This window comes from Oryzias latipes, chromosome 1 (assembly GCF_002234675.1).
Source record: "Oryzias latipes chromosome 1, ASM223467v1".
Lineage (NCBI taxonomy): Eukaryota > Metazoa > Chordata > Actinopteri > Beloniformes > Adrianichthyidae > Oryzias > Oryzias latipes.
In genome coordinates this window covers 8459920-8475479 of record NC_019859.2, presented here as the reverse complement: position 1 = coordinate 8475479, position 15560 = coordinate 8459920, and the positions used below count along the sequence as shown (strand labels likewise).

The window sequence follows — 15560 nt, the reverse complement described above, 5'->3', positions numbered from 1 at the left end:
AAGGTGTAAAGTCGGAGCTTTTAAAGGGTCCGTGAAGCTATCATCGATGTAACCGGAAGTTGAGCCATTCAAAACCGGAAATGCACTAAACATATCACACCGTGTCCATTTTCTTCGACGGCTTGTCGTTTTCTACATTTTTTAACGTCAAAGTAAACCTTTAGATTTCGCTTTTTATAGAGAAAACACTGAGTTTTCAAGATGGGGGGAGGAGATCTGGTAAGTTTGATCTAAACTGTCGAATATTAGCGCCTGCGTTGATGAAAAGGAAGCTAAAGCAGATGATCTGTTCAGAAAAAACGCATTTAAGTTTTTACGTCGATATTTACGATCTACAACAGTTTTGTATTTCATATTTATATATTAAATAATTTTAGATTTATTCTTAAATTCCGCCGGCCTACATTTTACGTTGGTCATTTTCTTTCTAAATCTGATAGGCTAATGTTTTTAAAGGAACGAGCACGGATCATTGTGTTGTTGTGGAGGTTTAGAGACAATCATGTTCGTTTTCAGATGAATGATGTCAAATATTCATTCAGCCTTTCAGTTTAAACTCACGTCGATGTCAAATCTACCGTTTACACCGTTAAAAAAAAGACCTTATAAGTCAAACAGTGATGAGACTTTTAGTTTCTATTACAACTGAAAATTATCTGCAGTGAACATATTTAAACACAAAATAAAATTTTAATAAAAAAATGCATTTTAAATAGTGATTTGTTTATTCATGTATTAAATAAAAATTTATTCGTATTTATCGACAACTTCCCTTTTTCAAAATAAAATGCAAAACTCACAGATTGCACAGCTGTTGATTAAATTAGTTTGTTAAATCTTCATTAAGTGAATTGACAGTTAAAGATTTATAAATGTGAAAATGTAAAAGAATTTTTGCAACTTAAAATAAAAGTTGGAAAAATTAATGATGTATAATGATTTCATAGTGTGTTTATATTTGTAACAAATGGGTTGAACTTGCTCCTGAAGTCTTGTATTTGGGTAAAATACAGGGGATTACTAACATTACTAAATGACTAACAGGAGTGTCATAGCTTCATGCTAAAATCTGTAATTAATCTAAAAAAAAAAAAAACACTTTAGAAATGTCAGATAGGGTTAAAAAAAAAGTTGTATTTTTGCCCCATATGTAATGATATAAATTGGAAAAAATGAAGACCTTATATGAAGATGAAAAAGCTGTTACTAAAAGTAAGTTTGAACTCCTTCCTCCAGAACCTGAAGAAGAGCTGGCACCCCCAGACTATGAAAAACATCGAGCGGGTCTGGAAAGCCGAGCAGAAATATGAAGCAGAACGAAAGAAAATTGAGGAGCTGCAGAAGGAGCTGAAAGAGGAGCGAGCTCGAGAGGAGATAACCAGATTCGCAGAGGAAGCGGGCGCTATTAAGTGAGTGTTGGCACGTTTTTGGTAGAGGCTTTTGGGAGCTTTCTACCAAGTCTGAACCTCCTGATGCTCTGTTAGGAAAAAGGACGACAGACTGGACTGGATGTACCAGGGTCCAGCCGGACAAATCTCCAGAGACGAGTACCTGATGGGGCGCCCCATCGATAAGCAGATCACAGATCAGTACGCAGAGCCCGAGAGCGGACCATCAGCGGAGACGGGGCTCCTGCCCGGATCCATCTTCAGCTCCAACACCCCCGCCTCCAACCTGGACCTGGCTGCCAAGATCAGGGAGGATCCTCTGTTTGAGATCCGGTGAGTGAAGCAGCTTGTTCTGAGAGTCTGGTTAAAAAAAAAAAAACTCAGAATAACTTTTTTCTCTCGCTCCCTCTGAAGAAAACGTGAGCAGGACAAGAAGAGGGAAGTTCTGACCAATCCTGTGAAGATGAAGAAAATCAAAGAAATGGTGAGGACTTCCTCTGTTCTCCTGCTCGATGGAGATGAAGGTGACAGACTCACAGCCTGTTGATGATTTTTTTTTTATAGCTGCGACTAAACCTTGAGGAGGAGAAGAAGAAGAAGAAGAGGAAGAAGGAGAAGAAAGAGAAGAAAGGAGACCGGGAGAGAAGGAAAGAAAAGAAGCACAGGAGGAGGAGTTCAAGCTCCAGCTCGGAAGATGAGGGCAACAGAATCAAGTACAAAAGAGAGACGAGTGACGACGTGCGACTGTAAAACCATGAAAGTCACCATCTCCTGTTTTCAGGTCAAAGGAGTCCAAACCCGGAAGCCGAGCTCCCCATCTGCCCGGATACGGCCTGCAGGTCAGAGCTGCTGTTTGAGCCCAGGACTCGCTGCCACCACATGACTGCTTCTGCTCCCTTCATCATCCTACCCTTCCTCACTCACACCAACCACCTCCTCCTCCACATCCACTAACCTCCTCTTTGGTCTTCCTCATTCCTGTCGGCTCCAAACTCAACATCCTTTTACCAACATCACCGTCTCAATCTGGCTTTAAAAGTCAATTTGTCAAGTTCTAAAATCATTTGAATAAATTGATTTTACTTCATGTATCCAAGGTTAAAAAAAATGAATACTACCATAAGTATTTAGCAGTCGGAATGTGATGTCCATACATGGAAATAACGTTTAGCCTCTGCAAACAGATTTTCTGCATTCATTGAGAAAAGATTTTGCAATTTTGTGCTTCTGGAATATTAAGTTCTCCTCAGAAAGACGCTTAAGAGAAGCAGTCAAACCTCTGACTGATGCTGTTTGGATAAAAACCGAAGCCTCTTTTCTATTCAACGCTCTATGAAAATATTTCAGCCGATGAGGAGCAAAGATGTAAAGAAAACAAAATATATTCATGAAGATGATGTCGTTAGTACAACAAAAAAGCAAAAAATGTATTTTAAAAAACAATTTCTGTTGAGTCGTGATTGTTTTAAAGTTAAACTATTTGTTTTCATGCAAGAAAAGATTTAACTAATCCTGACAGAATGATTATGAGGAAGAAAATAATCTGGAAAATCATCTGGTTGTCTTTACACTCCAGTTTTGAAGCTTCAAGGGAAAAAATATTTTGTGGTGTCGGCGCCCCCTGCTGCCTGTCTTTCCCACTGCGAGCAGTTTGGAAATGAAAGCGGTTTCAAACTCTCATGTTCTCCTCCTCGATGTTTCCTCTCAGCTCCCTGGCGGCAGACCTCAACAGACGTCAGTTCACTCGGAGCGCCGCAATCGAAGCCGATCCAGATCTCCTCAGAGGAGGGACGGCCTCTCGCTCGGGCCGTCGTCGCACAGGAGTGACAGGAAGGTGGCGAGCCCGCAGAGAGAGCGCTTCCGCCGCCACGGCGTCCCCGTGTCAAAGTGAGAGCCGCCGCAAGGTCGGAGTGCAGCCGCCGCCACAGCTCCAACATTCCTGACCAAACCGCTGATTCTGCAGGAAACTGTCTGCGGAGGAGCTGGAGAAGAAGAGGCTTGCCATGATGGAGGAGGCCAAGCAACGTGAGGAGGACCGCGAGAACAACGTGAGGAGGTACAAGAAGCAGGAGGAGCAGGAGAAGCAACGCGAGCAGAAGCACGAGCGCCACGCCGGCTTCATCCAGTGAGTTCACACTCTTGGTTCTTTTGTTTTCTTCCTCCATCGCCTCACACTCCGTTCTTCTTTTCTTGAAGTAACATGAAGCTGGAGAGCGCCGCCAGCTCGTCTCTGGAGGACCGAGTGAAGCGGAACATTCACTCCATCCAGAGGACACCCGCCGCTCTGGACAACTTCATGAAGAGATGAGGCTTTTATTTTGAAAAGCTGTCTGTAAAATGCATCTTCTTTGAGTCCTTGTTATCCCTGTGTACAGTTAAAGTGTATTCCTTTTGTTATAAAAGTCCTTTCAAAGTAAAAGGTGTTTTAAAAACTGCTGCTCTGAATTTGTGATTTTGTGCCAAAAGTTTCTGATCTCAGGAGTGTTTGGATTGATGTGGGACTTGGTTTAAGGAAACCGGAAGTGCCAAACGCATTTTTTTGTTTAATTTCACACTCCACCCTTGAGGCTGAACCGCTCAGGAACTACGTCCGACTTTTAAGCAGATTGCCCTTAAAAGAAAACAACTTTGGGGTCGAAAGTTAGATTTTTCTGCACTCAGACTAACTTATAGTGACGATTCTTCTGCAGTTTAACTAAAATGCATTTAGAAAAAATGATGCACAAACTTCAAAACTGAGGTGGAGAAATGTTAAATATGTTGAGTTAAATACAGATTTATACTTGGAAGTCATAATCTGTCTGAATTGTAGTTTCTGTACACAATAGAAAGACGACAGACAATCAAAATGTAAAGCAAAATAAGTTTATGAATATTTCACAAAAGAGATTTTTTTTTTTTTAAATCACATCGGATAGTTTGAGAGCAAAAAGATTCATTAGCAGAACAGTAAGCTGATTTTTGTTTTATTTTTTATAAAAGCTGTTGGTGTTGCATGAAAAAAATGTTTGATTAAAATGGTCCAATTCAAAATCATGTTTAAATACATATATTTCCCTTTTTTTCATTAAGAAAAACTGCTCCATCTTAAAAGTTTAAGAGAAAATTCTTTCTACTTTGGAGTAAAAAATAAATGTTGATCTATTTATTAAAAGATGGTAAAAAGTAACAGTTAAAATAATTACTTGGGTAGGAGTTTGGATAAAGATTATTCATAAATGTCATTCTTCTGTAAAACAAAAATTAAAAGGAAATATTAGTGATACCAAATAAAAGTTCTAAATGGAATAAATAGTAACTGGATAATCCCAAAATTAAAAAGCTAAAACATTTTATGATTTATAGAAAGTTTTGACTAACGTCTTTTTTGTGAGCTTTTTTGGTTTTTGTTGTTGCTGAATATAAACACTGGAATCCTTTTGTCGTATTTTAAAAATGATTCATGTTGATGTCATCAATGCCTTTTTTTAAATATATGTGAAAAACATTGAAAAAGATGATCTTTGAGGAATCATAATTTGCTGCATTGTAAAGAAAAATACTGCAAGATAATAAATGTATTTATGAGGAAATTTTTCTCCCTTCTGAAAATATTCCCACCAGCAGTTATTTCAATGTTAAACAGCTGTGCTTTTATGTAACAGGTCAAATGTTAAAAACCTTTTTTTTTTTTTTTTTTAATGCATTAAAGGGTATGTTCAAGTTTAAAGATGTGCCAATGAAATTGGTATTTTTTTACAAAACATGGGAATTTGGCAAATTTTGATTTGGGTAAGAAAACCTTTGTTCTTTTAAAATTTATTTTAAAAAAGAATTGTCCCCTTTATTTCCTTTATTTTACTGATACTGCCTTTTTTTCCTTTGATATTTTCCACATCATTTTCAGACGTTTTTTTCTGTGCAATGATCAATTTAAAAAGTATGTTGTACATTATTATTCATTCAGACAGATTTGCAACTTTACTTTCACTTTAAACACACTTCCACCAAACTATGCCTGGATTAGCGAGAGCCAATCATATTAAAGAGTTTTGAAGTGACGTAACAGACCCATGTTTGTCTGACTGTTGTTTCTAAATCGTGTAGTCACTGTAAAGCTAGCGTCTGGTTCATTGAAGAAGATTTATTCATATATCAACAGAAAAACAACTAAAAACCTTCAACATGGTAAGATAACTCCACGGCACAGCTGCATGCTCGAATTTATGTAATTTTAGCGGATTTATTTTTAAATTATCACCGCAAACAAACATTCCTACCTAGGCTAACGTGTTAAACTGAAACTCAACATTTCGCACATTAATAACAATCTAGTTTTTAAATATATTTTAACATTACACTATAATCGAGCATAAGTCTAAATAAATACTGATAGTTTACGTAGTTGTAAATTAGTAAAAGCTAATGATGGATAAATGGTAGAATAGAATCCTGTAGCTAGCTAAGTTTGGGTGAGCTAGCATCAGCGATGCTAACAGGTTTTACCGAAAAAAAACTACAAATATCAGATTTTTTGTGGAAAAACATGAGAAAGAAGTATCATATTTATCCTCATAATTTTATAATTGTTAAATAAAATAACTACAGGGCAGTTTTTATTTTCGCCTACAGAACGTTTTTTTTTCCGGAAACCCTTTTGGGTTTAAAGTCTTTAATTGCAAAGAAAAGCTTTTAAATGTCTTTTAAAAATACAAACCAACAAAAAACAAAGGTCGTGGACGTGAAAGTGCTTGGTTAGAGTGGTGTAGGTTGGTGAACGTTGGGTCAGGGGTTCAAATCCCTGGTCAATGAATCTGTCCCATGTCTCTCACTTATTTTTGTTTTTTTAGGAAAAAAAATCCATAAGGAAATGAATAAACTATTTATTAGTAATGAATACATATGTAGTAAATTAATTAATTAATTAATTAATTAATGAAAACAAAAATATATCCAGCAGTTCACATTTTATTTTTTATAACCTAGATATTTTTACTTCTTGAGTTGAATCCAAACTATGTCAGAAATGTACTTTGCTGATGTTGGTGATCTAAACGACTTTTTGATTCATTTGATCACATAAAAGGTGTTTTAAGGAGAAAGCTATGTCAAACAGAAATAATGAAATCCGTATATGTCTAAATTCTGATGGCTTTTGCTCCGATCCATGATGCTCTTTGAAGCGGGTCTGTGTAGCAGAACGGTTCTCGTTTTCAGGTTCCCTCTGACCTCCGTTTTTTCCCCTGTTCTAGTCTATAATGTCGTATAATGGGGGGGCCGTCATGGCCATGCGAGGGAAGAACTGTGTTGCGATCGCAGCGGATCGCAGGTTCGGCATCCAGGCTCAGATGGTCACCACAGACTTCCAGAAGATCTTCCCCATGGGGGAGCGGCTGTACATCGGGCTGGCCGGTTTGGCGACGGACGTTCAGACAGTGTGAGCGTCTTCTTCCACAAACAGAACTTTTTTACTGGTTTCAACGTGATTCTGACCCGAGGTTTGTGTTTAGATCTCAGAGGCTAAAGTTCCGACTGAACCTGTACGAGCTGAAGGAGGGGCGCCAGATCAAACCTAAAACCTTCATGAGCATGGTGTCCAACCTGCTGTACGAGAGGAGGTGAGCAGCGTGTGACCTCGCTGCGTGTGGCGCCAACGCCGGGCACCCTTTTTAACACTCAACTCTCCCCAGGTTTGGACCGTACTACATCGAGCCGGTGATCGCCGGACTCGATCCCAAAAGCTTTGAGCCGTTCATCTGTTCCCTGGATCTGATCGGCTGCCCCATGGTGACCGAGGACTTCGTGGTGAGCGGCACGTGCTCGGAGCAGATGTACGGCATGTGCGAGTCTCTGTGGGAGCCCGACTTGGTTGGTATTCTGCCCTTTTTTATCTTTACTCTGCTAAAAAAAAAAAACTACTTCAGATGATTTATGAATCTGGATGAACCAGGTTCTGGACAAAAATGTCCCGTTTACCAACGTCTGCTAGGCTTAAAGAAAGGATTTCTTTTAGATCAGTCACAATATAAACAGCCGCGCCTCGCGTCACCAAATTAATTCCAGATATTTGACTGAGAAGCGTTTAATTTGTTCCACATCGGCATGAAAAATCAAAAAGTAATGAAGGAAAATGAAAACTGAACCAAGTGAGGAGCAAAAGACTCACCAGAGCAGAGGAGGACGTCAGCCAGTGAGGAAGAGGAGGATGTCAGCTAGTGAGGAGGAAGAGGACGTCAGCCAGTGAGGAAGAGGAAGACGTCAGCCAGTGAGGAAGAGGAGGACACCCCAGCTCTTTTTTCATGTCCAGATTTAACTTTCAGAGCTGGATGTTTCCACCAGGGGGCGCAGACGAGAGGGATAGACCACCTTCAATGTTAAACAGACACTCCTGGCTTTATTCATCAGAAAGAATAACATTGTAAATGTTCTATAGTGCACCGCTGGGACCACAGGTTCTAAAACACTCTAAATTATGAATTTTAACAACTTTAATTGATGTAAAATCTTAATTATTTTCAGCTGCTTTTTCCTGTGAGTCTGGTGTTTATAGTTTTTAATCTACCTCAAAGTTTTTCTCTTAAATCATTTAGATTTCATGTTCCACATTAGCATTTTCACAAGTCTTTTTTTTTTTAATCATTTATGTAACATAATCCTCTCTCTGAGCCTCTTGGACTAAACATTTACTGTATAGAATAAACATTCTCAGCATCAGTTAGTGGTTTTACAACATAAAGAAGCATCATGGCATTGAACACTTTATTTTAGCATCCAGTTTCAGCGTCTGTCCTCCTCCTGGTTATTCTAGTTTGGAAGCTCTTAGTTCACTAATCCAAAAAGCTCAGACACCTGAAGATCAGGAGCAGCCGTGTTTTTCTGGGGCTGATGGGAAATGTCGACGGTCTTCTCCCTGCAGGAACCGGAGGATCTGTTCGAGACCATCTCCCAGGCGATGCTGAACGCCGTCGACAGAGACGCCGTGTCTGGAATGGGCGTCGTCGTCCACGTCATGTAAGTTCAACCCAAACGCCTTAAGTCTTGGAGTCCAAACCTCCAAATAACTACGCCATCAGCGAGAATCAGCAGAGAAAAGCGGCGTTGCGCCGACATACAGATCAGCACAGGACCGCTGTTCTCCACCTCAGAATCGTCTGGAGTGACGTAAAGCTGCTGTTAAGAGTTAAACTCTGTTTGGTGCTGAGGTGCAACCCAGAAAAGATCAAAGTGACTCAATTTAAATCAAACATGGATTTATCAAAACAGTCAATTCATTTCCTTTTTCACTTTTTAATGTAAGAAATCCTCATACATGAAGTCTCTACAAGAAGAACTTTTTTTCTAAACGTTTTCCCGTTAGATTTTCTGTCGTCCTCAAACACGTTTATGCTGCTTTCAAAATAGTTTGAAAGAGTAATACTGATGTAATCTAAACCAGTCAAACCTGGATTATGTAATCCACACAATGATCTGTGCTGGGTCGTCTTCCTAACAGTTTATTTTCTGTTGAAACAGTTTTTTTTTTTTTTTTTGTTTTACTGACTTTTCTATTTTCTTTTTCTTTTTCATTCTGACAGAGAGAAAGACAAGATCACCACACGAACCCTGAAAGCCAGGATGGATTAGTTTCTGCACCCGCTCTTACTTTTGTAAAAAACAAAACAAACAAAAAAAATGTACTGTCTGATTTCCTACTGATGTGGTTCAATAAAAGAGATTTAAAAGCAGAACGATGTCTGGTATTCTGGAGGGTAATCTGCTGAGTCTCACCTCTGATGGGCGGGGCTTGTCATCTTCTGAAGGAGGGAAGGAGGGAGGGGTGGGTGGAGCTTCCTCAGCATCCAGTGATTAAATAATGGACGCCACATTCACATCTGCAATGATGGTCCTGAATCCTGAACTGGAAACGCGAGTGGCTTCAATCCGGAAGTTTCCTCTGCTGGAATCAACACATCAAACATACAAAAAGCCCTAAAGCTTTTATTAAAACATGAATGGATTTGATAATCACAGGATTTTAATGAAATCTGAACTGCAGACTATTTGAAGACAATGTTTCTTTAAACATCTCCAGTTTATAAACTAAGGTTTTAGTAGTTTTAGTACTTTTTCCATTTCAAAAACAATTAGTCATTTCTTCTAAAGCCTTTTCCTGCTGCTGACATGAATTATTCAGACGTTAAATGATTGCATAACTTCCGCTTCATTTCTGAGTGAAAACCTCGTCTGAATGATGACCAGTTCATGAAAAATCCTCAAAATAGACTCTCCTAAAATAATAAATAAATTATCCTAAAGTGTTCTGTAAACCCCTTGTGCTATCTTAGATGACCCAACCTTACATTGACGTGTTCTCCCTACCATGACAAAGGTGGATAAAGGTGGAAAGATTTCATGTAATCCATGGACACCAGTGAAGATCACAAATCATTGAAGAAAAAAGGTTCAGAGCACTGTCTAGTGGGTCTAGATGACCCAACTCCCAATGTTAAAGTGCCTAGGATAGCACAAGGGTTAAGAGATCTCTGGAAAAAAAAGAATCAACTGTTTTGTTTTAACCCTTCAGGGGTCGCCACAGCAAATCAGCTTTCACCGATTCACACAGACCGACGCAACCCTGGATTTTATCCGAGCTGGGGACAGGCACGGGGACACCCAGACTTGGGCTACACAGTAGAGTGAAGAGTCTTGCATGAGGCTGGGAAATAAACCTGGCTTTCCCATTGTCCAGTCCTGCACTTTTCCAACGGAGGCATCCAGCCACTTGTTTTCATGTCACACAAGTAAAAAAAACTTTTTTAGTGAAGTTTAGTTTGTAAAACTAAAATCCTTTTAAGTGAAGCAGAGGAAAGATCTCAGAAACTCTGAAATTTGAAAAAAAAATCTTCCAGCGATGGAAGGACCTGCAGGTTTCACCCAACTCACTGAAGGTCAGAGTTTTAACAGCTACATTTGGCGCTCAAGCGGCCGCCTCTGTGGTCAACCGTCTTACGTTCTGTGTCGCTACGCACGTTTTCCCAAAGGTTTTTGGGCTCTACCTACACAGTGTGCGGCCATTGAACGCACATTGAAAGTGGATCCAGGTGGAACTTTGACCAATCAGGGACTTGGATTTGGTAGTGACGGTTTAATTCACTGACGTTCCAACCGTTGGAACATCGATCATGGAAGAGAAATGAATCATAGCGGTCTGCGCTCGGCTGGAATTGTGACACCAAGTCCTTCAAATATCGAAGCAGAGCTGTGAAAGAAAAAGCCTGGAGCGAGATTCACCAGATGTGCACCAAACCTCTTCCAACTGTAGGTGGCAGACATCCGCTGTTAGACAGTAGAAGCCCCTCCCTGCATGTCCAGTGTGAATACCGTGGACTAGACTGGCATCCAAGAAGGCCCGTTTAACACGCGTCACACGGACACACATGTGACCGAAGCTCCAGAAAGACAAAGACAGATCTGTGGGAGAAAGTTCTAAGCAAAAAGATCAAAGACCCGTCTGAAATCTGACAGAAGCATCTGGATTCAAAACATCTGGACAGATACTCTATGGACTGATGAGACGCAAGAGGAGCTTTCTGGAAGGCCCGTTTCCTGATGCATCTGGATTCAAACCAACAGATTTTCAGAATAAGATCAAAACAACAGACATGGTGGGGGTGGGTGGTATGATAATATGGGGCTACAAACCATTTTGTCCCAGAACCCGCTCCATCCCATTGTGAGTTTCAGCAGAACAATAGTCCAAACAGACCAGAGTAAAAGTTCTGGAGAGTTCTGGTTAAAGTTTGGACATCATGGTCTGAAAAGTGGAACCACAGACATTTCTATGCTGGCTGCTCAGGGTGCAGCTACTTTTTTGGATTACTTTTTTAAATGTTCAGCTTCTCATCGTGTAAAATTTACATTTTTTTAACCAAACCATTTTTATTTTTTTACAGAACCGTTTCATCTCCTTTTTATTGAATTTAAAGACTGATGAAAATCGTGTTTTTTACGTTTGTTTTTCTGATAATGGAGGACATATTTAAAGAAAACTAACCTTTAAATTGCATTTGGGAATATTTATTTTCTTCAAGTGGTAAATCAGGAGCAGACACACAAAAAAATGCTTTTTTGTAGAAATAAGCTGCATGGGTAGTATCGCGAGAGCCGACGAGAGGAGTGTGGTGAGTTTACTTGGCGGCGCGTAAGTTGTGAACAAACATTTTTGATTTATTTAATTACACCGCCATATTTAAATAATCCAGAAAGTTAAAAAATAAAAATCTGAAAAAGTTTGTCAAGCATTTGCCAGCCTGGAAGACCTGGAGGACCTGGAGGATCTGGAGAATTACATCGACGAGTGTTTCAATACCTGCCTCATGAAGAAATCCAACACCGCCACTCCGTCCACCAAACGCAACCGTCCCGAAGACTCCCCGGGGGCTGCCTCCTCCCCAGGCAGCAACATGAGTGATATCCTGGATTCAATTGATAAAAAGCTCTCCAGCCTTGATTGCCGTTTAAATCTGCTGGAGATCCTCCATAAGGAATTCCAAGGTCTGCGAGAGTCTCTGGAGTTCAGCCAACAGCAGGTGCAGGAGCTCGCAGCGGAGAACCAGGCCCTCAGAGAGACCGTCAAGACCTTGGGCCACGACACCGCCCGTCTCTCTGAGGAAAACCGATCCATCAAGGAAACCCTCCTGGATCTTCAGGCGAGGAGCATGAGGGACAATCTAGTGTTCGCAGGGATTCCAGAAGAGGCAGGGGAAGTCCCGGAGAACATTGTTAAGTCCTTCATAGAGGTCCACCTGAAGCTGCCCAAGGAAGAGGTCCAGAAGATCTCCTTCCACAGGGTTCACCGGCTCGGAGGAAAAAGGCCGGACAATCAGCGTCCCCGTCCTATTGTTGCTAAATTTGAACATTATAAACAAAAGATGCAGGTAAAAAGCAGAGGACGAGAGCTGAAAGACACACATTATAGCTTGAATGATCAGTTTCCAGGCGAGATCCTCCGCCGGCGGAAAATCCTCTTCCCGCTGAGGAGGAAGCACCTGTCTGCTGGAGCCCGCGCGGTGGTTGCCGTTGATAAACTTTTTGTGAACGGCAAGCTGTTCCGGGACCCAGAGGTAACACCCTGGCTGTGCTGAAGGCTTTCAGAGGCGCACTGACATCTGCGCTGCCCAGAAGAAACCAGCAAACTTATTTAATTGAATAGGAAATAATCGGATCATCAATAATCCACACCTCTCAGGAAAAGTGTTTTTTCTTTCTCTCACATTCATGTTTCTGTTGTTGTTTCGTTGTTTTTGTTTTTTGTTCTTTCTCTTTCCCTCTCTCTTTTCTCTTGTCCCCCCCCCTTCCCATGTCCTCATATGTGAATCAGGTAAAGTCAACGCAACCACGGTGAGTATTTATCTATGCACGGAACGGGCGCGCGCGCATACTAGCGCGCATAAGAGCATGCACACGCGATCCCGCACACACACGTTGATAAACTGCAAAAACCTCACTTAGGCTCACACAGGACGCACGCAACATGCAGCTCACAGCTAAGACACGTTCACCCACAACGCATAGCGCTTGTCAGTGTAGCAGGTACGCACAGCGGGCACACGGACGGGCACAGGCACTATTTAGCCTTGCACTCTCCCGGTTAGAACAGCTATGAACAGTCTTAACATCGTTAGCTGGAATGTGCGTGGACTTGGTTCTGGGCCAAAGAGATTGAAAGTGTTAAATCACCTGAATGATCTTAAAGCAGATATAGCTCTGCTGCAGGAGACCCATTTATCTTTATCAGCTGGTCATCTCCTGTGCTGTTCCCAGTATCCAGCTATGTATTCTGCCAGTTTCAACTCCAAACAAAGAGGGGTTGCAGTTTTGATTAATAAAAATGTTACATTTACTCATAAGGATACAGTACTGACCCAGAAGGCAGATTTGTAATCATTAATATATCCATTCAGAATAAGGACTATTGTATAGCGAGTGTATACGGTCCTAATGTTGACGACTCTTCCTTCTTTCACAGATTCTTCACCTCACTCTCAGTTCACTCTGACTCCACAATCATTATAGGAGGAGACTTCAACCTTGTTTTGGACCCTGAACTTGACAGACTCAGCACAGCAGCAAACCAGCGTACATGGCAGTCTGCAAGTATTCTAAAGCAGTACATGAATGATCTGGGTCTCTGCGACGCGTGGCGCTCATGTCATCCAAGCACTAAGGGGTTCACCTTTTTTTCTCCAGTTCACCATTCACAATCTCGTTTAGATTATTTATTAGTCAGTAACTCCCTTTTGAAAGAAATTAAAAGTTCCAACATTCATCCAATTATTATCAGTGACCATGCACCAGTTTCTGTTACTATTTCAAGGGAAGTACCCAGACCCTCGGGTTCAACCTGGAGGTTTAATACATCTCTGTTAAAAGACCAGGAATTTATTGAATTCTTTAAAAAAGAGTGGGCAACCTTCTTAGAATTCAACGATACTTCTGAAATATCACCAAGTATTCTTTGGGAAGCAGCAAAAGCAGTCATGAGAGGGAAAATCATCTCTTATTCAACGCATAAAAAACGCAAGGAGAAAGCAGATTTATTAGAATCAAGAAAAAAAATAAAAACTCTGGAGACTGCTTATGCTGCTTCTGCACAGGAACACATACTGGGGGACCTGAAAAATTTAAAGCTGCAGTTAAATGACATCATCAATAAACAAACACAATTCCAGATACAAAGGCTTCGACTGGAAAGATATGAAAACTCAAATAAATCTGGCAAATTTCTAGCTAATCAGCTTAAAATTAATAAAGAAAAATCAACAATCACTTCGATTATGGACCAAACAGGGAATGTCACCCATGACCCGGTAAAAATTAATAATGCGTTTAAAGACTTTTATCAAAACTTATACACTCCACAGATCAATCCATCAGAACAAAGCATCAACTCATTTCTCAACAATATAAACCTGCCCAAGTTAAACGAAGATCAAATCACAAATTTAGACTCTCCGCTCTCGTTGTCTGAGCTTCATGAAGCTCTGTTACTTATGCCTAATGGTAAAGCACCAGGGCCTGACGGCTTTCCTGCAGAGTTTTATAAGGAATTCTGGGAACAACTGGCAGCAACGTTTTATAAAACGGTAAAATTTATCAATGAAAGCCAATCTCTACCACCTAACATGAACTCTGCCAACATTATCCTTCTTCTAAAACCAGACAAAGACCCCACGAGTCCTTCAAGCTATCGCCCCATTTCTTTAATTAATGCAGATGTAAAAATTATCTGCAAAGCACTAGCACAGAGAATAGAAAAAGTCACTCCTCACATAATTGACTTTGATCAAACTGGATTCATCAAAGGCAGACACTCGGATGACAATGTCCGCAGACTCGTTAACATAATAGACTTTGCCACCATCAAAAACCAGGAAATGACTATACTATCACTGGATGCTGAAAAAGCCTTTGATAGAGTAAATTGGAAGTTCCTCATTGCTGCCCTCCATAAGTTTGGGTTTGGAGAATCATTCATCAATTGGATCAAAATATTATATCACAACCCCAATGCATCAGTTAGAACTAATAAACAGACTTCCAACAGGTTTTTTCTTGGAAGAGGAACTAGACAGGGTTGCCCACTCTCCCCCTCTCTTTTTGCAATATTTATCGAGCCTCTAGCTGCAGCAATAAGACAGAATGAGAGTATTAAAGGAATTAAAACCAAACACAGCCATCATAAAATTAGTCTCTATGCAGATGACATATTACTGTTTTTAAGTAATATACATTCTGTAAATGAAACGGCAACAATCATTAATGAATTCTCTTCTATATCAGACTATTCCATTAATTGGAATAAATCTGTTTTATTACCACTGAACAGTAATGCGGAGCAAGGACTCACAATACCAGTTAAATCAGGCAATATAAAATATCTAGGTATTTATTTTTCCCCCAAAATATCAGAACTGGTGCAGCTAAACTACACCCCATTACTGAAAAACATACAGGACGATCTAACACGCTGGACCAACCTGCCTTTGTCCCTTATGGGCAAGGTAGCCACGGTTAAAATGAAAATCTTACCCAAAGTTAATTATCTCTTCTCAATGATTCCCACACAACCGCCATTAAAATGGTCCAAAACATTAGACTCATCCATATCAAGCTTTCTATGGAACAATAAACCTGCAAGAATTAGTCTAAAAA

At 40.4% G+C, this 15560-nt stretch overlaps 2 protein-coding genes across 3 annotated transcripts; both read left to right on the top strand.

Annotated features, from left to right (window-relative positions):
- Positions 1 to 77: 77 nt before the first annotated feature.
- cwc25 (CWC25 spliceosome associated protein homolog) lies at positions 78 to 3823 on the top strand. Its single transcript, XM_023955163.1, has 9 exons — positions 78 to 219; positions 1237 to 1409; positions 1485 to 1721; positions 1803 to 1872; positions 1953 to 2101; positions 2170 to 2227; positions 3097 to 3275; positions 3352 to 3513; positions 3585 to 3823. Exons 1-9 carry the CDS (start codon positions 202 to 204, stop codon positions 3694 to 3696), a joined length of 1158 nt encoding a protein of 385 aa, XP_023810931.1. The 5' UTR covers positions 78 to 201; the 3' UTR covers positions 3697 to 3823.
- A 1610-nt stretch (positions 3824 to 5433) lies between these two features.
- Positions 5434 to 9094, top strand: psmb3 (proteasome subunit beta 3). Of its 2 annotated transcripts, XM_004085785.4 has the most exons (6): positions 5435 to 5555; positions 6620 to 6804; positions 6878 to 6985; positions 7058 to 7235; positions 8284 to 8378; positions 8942 to 9094. In XM_004085785.4, the coding sequence occupies exons 1-6, from the start codon at positions 5553 to 5555 to the stop codon at positions 8988 to 8990; spliced, it is 618 nt and encodes a 205-aa protein (XP_004085833.1). In that variant the 5' UTR covers positions 5435 to 5552; the 3' UTR covers positions 8991 to 9094. The 2 variants fall into 2 exon arrangements, with proteins under 2 accessions (XP_020556829.1, XP_004085833.1); XM_020701170.2 differs by having other exon boundaries at positions 5434 to 5555; positions 6620 to 6985.
- Positions 9095 to 15560: the final 6466 nt, after the last annotated feature.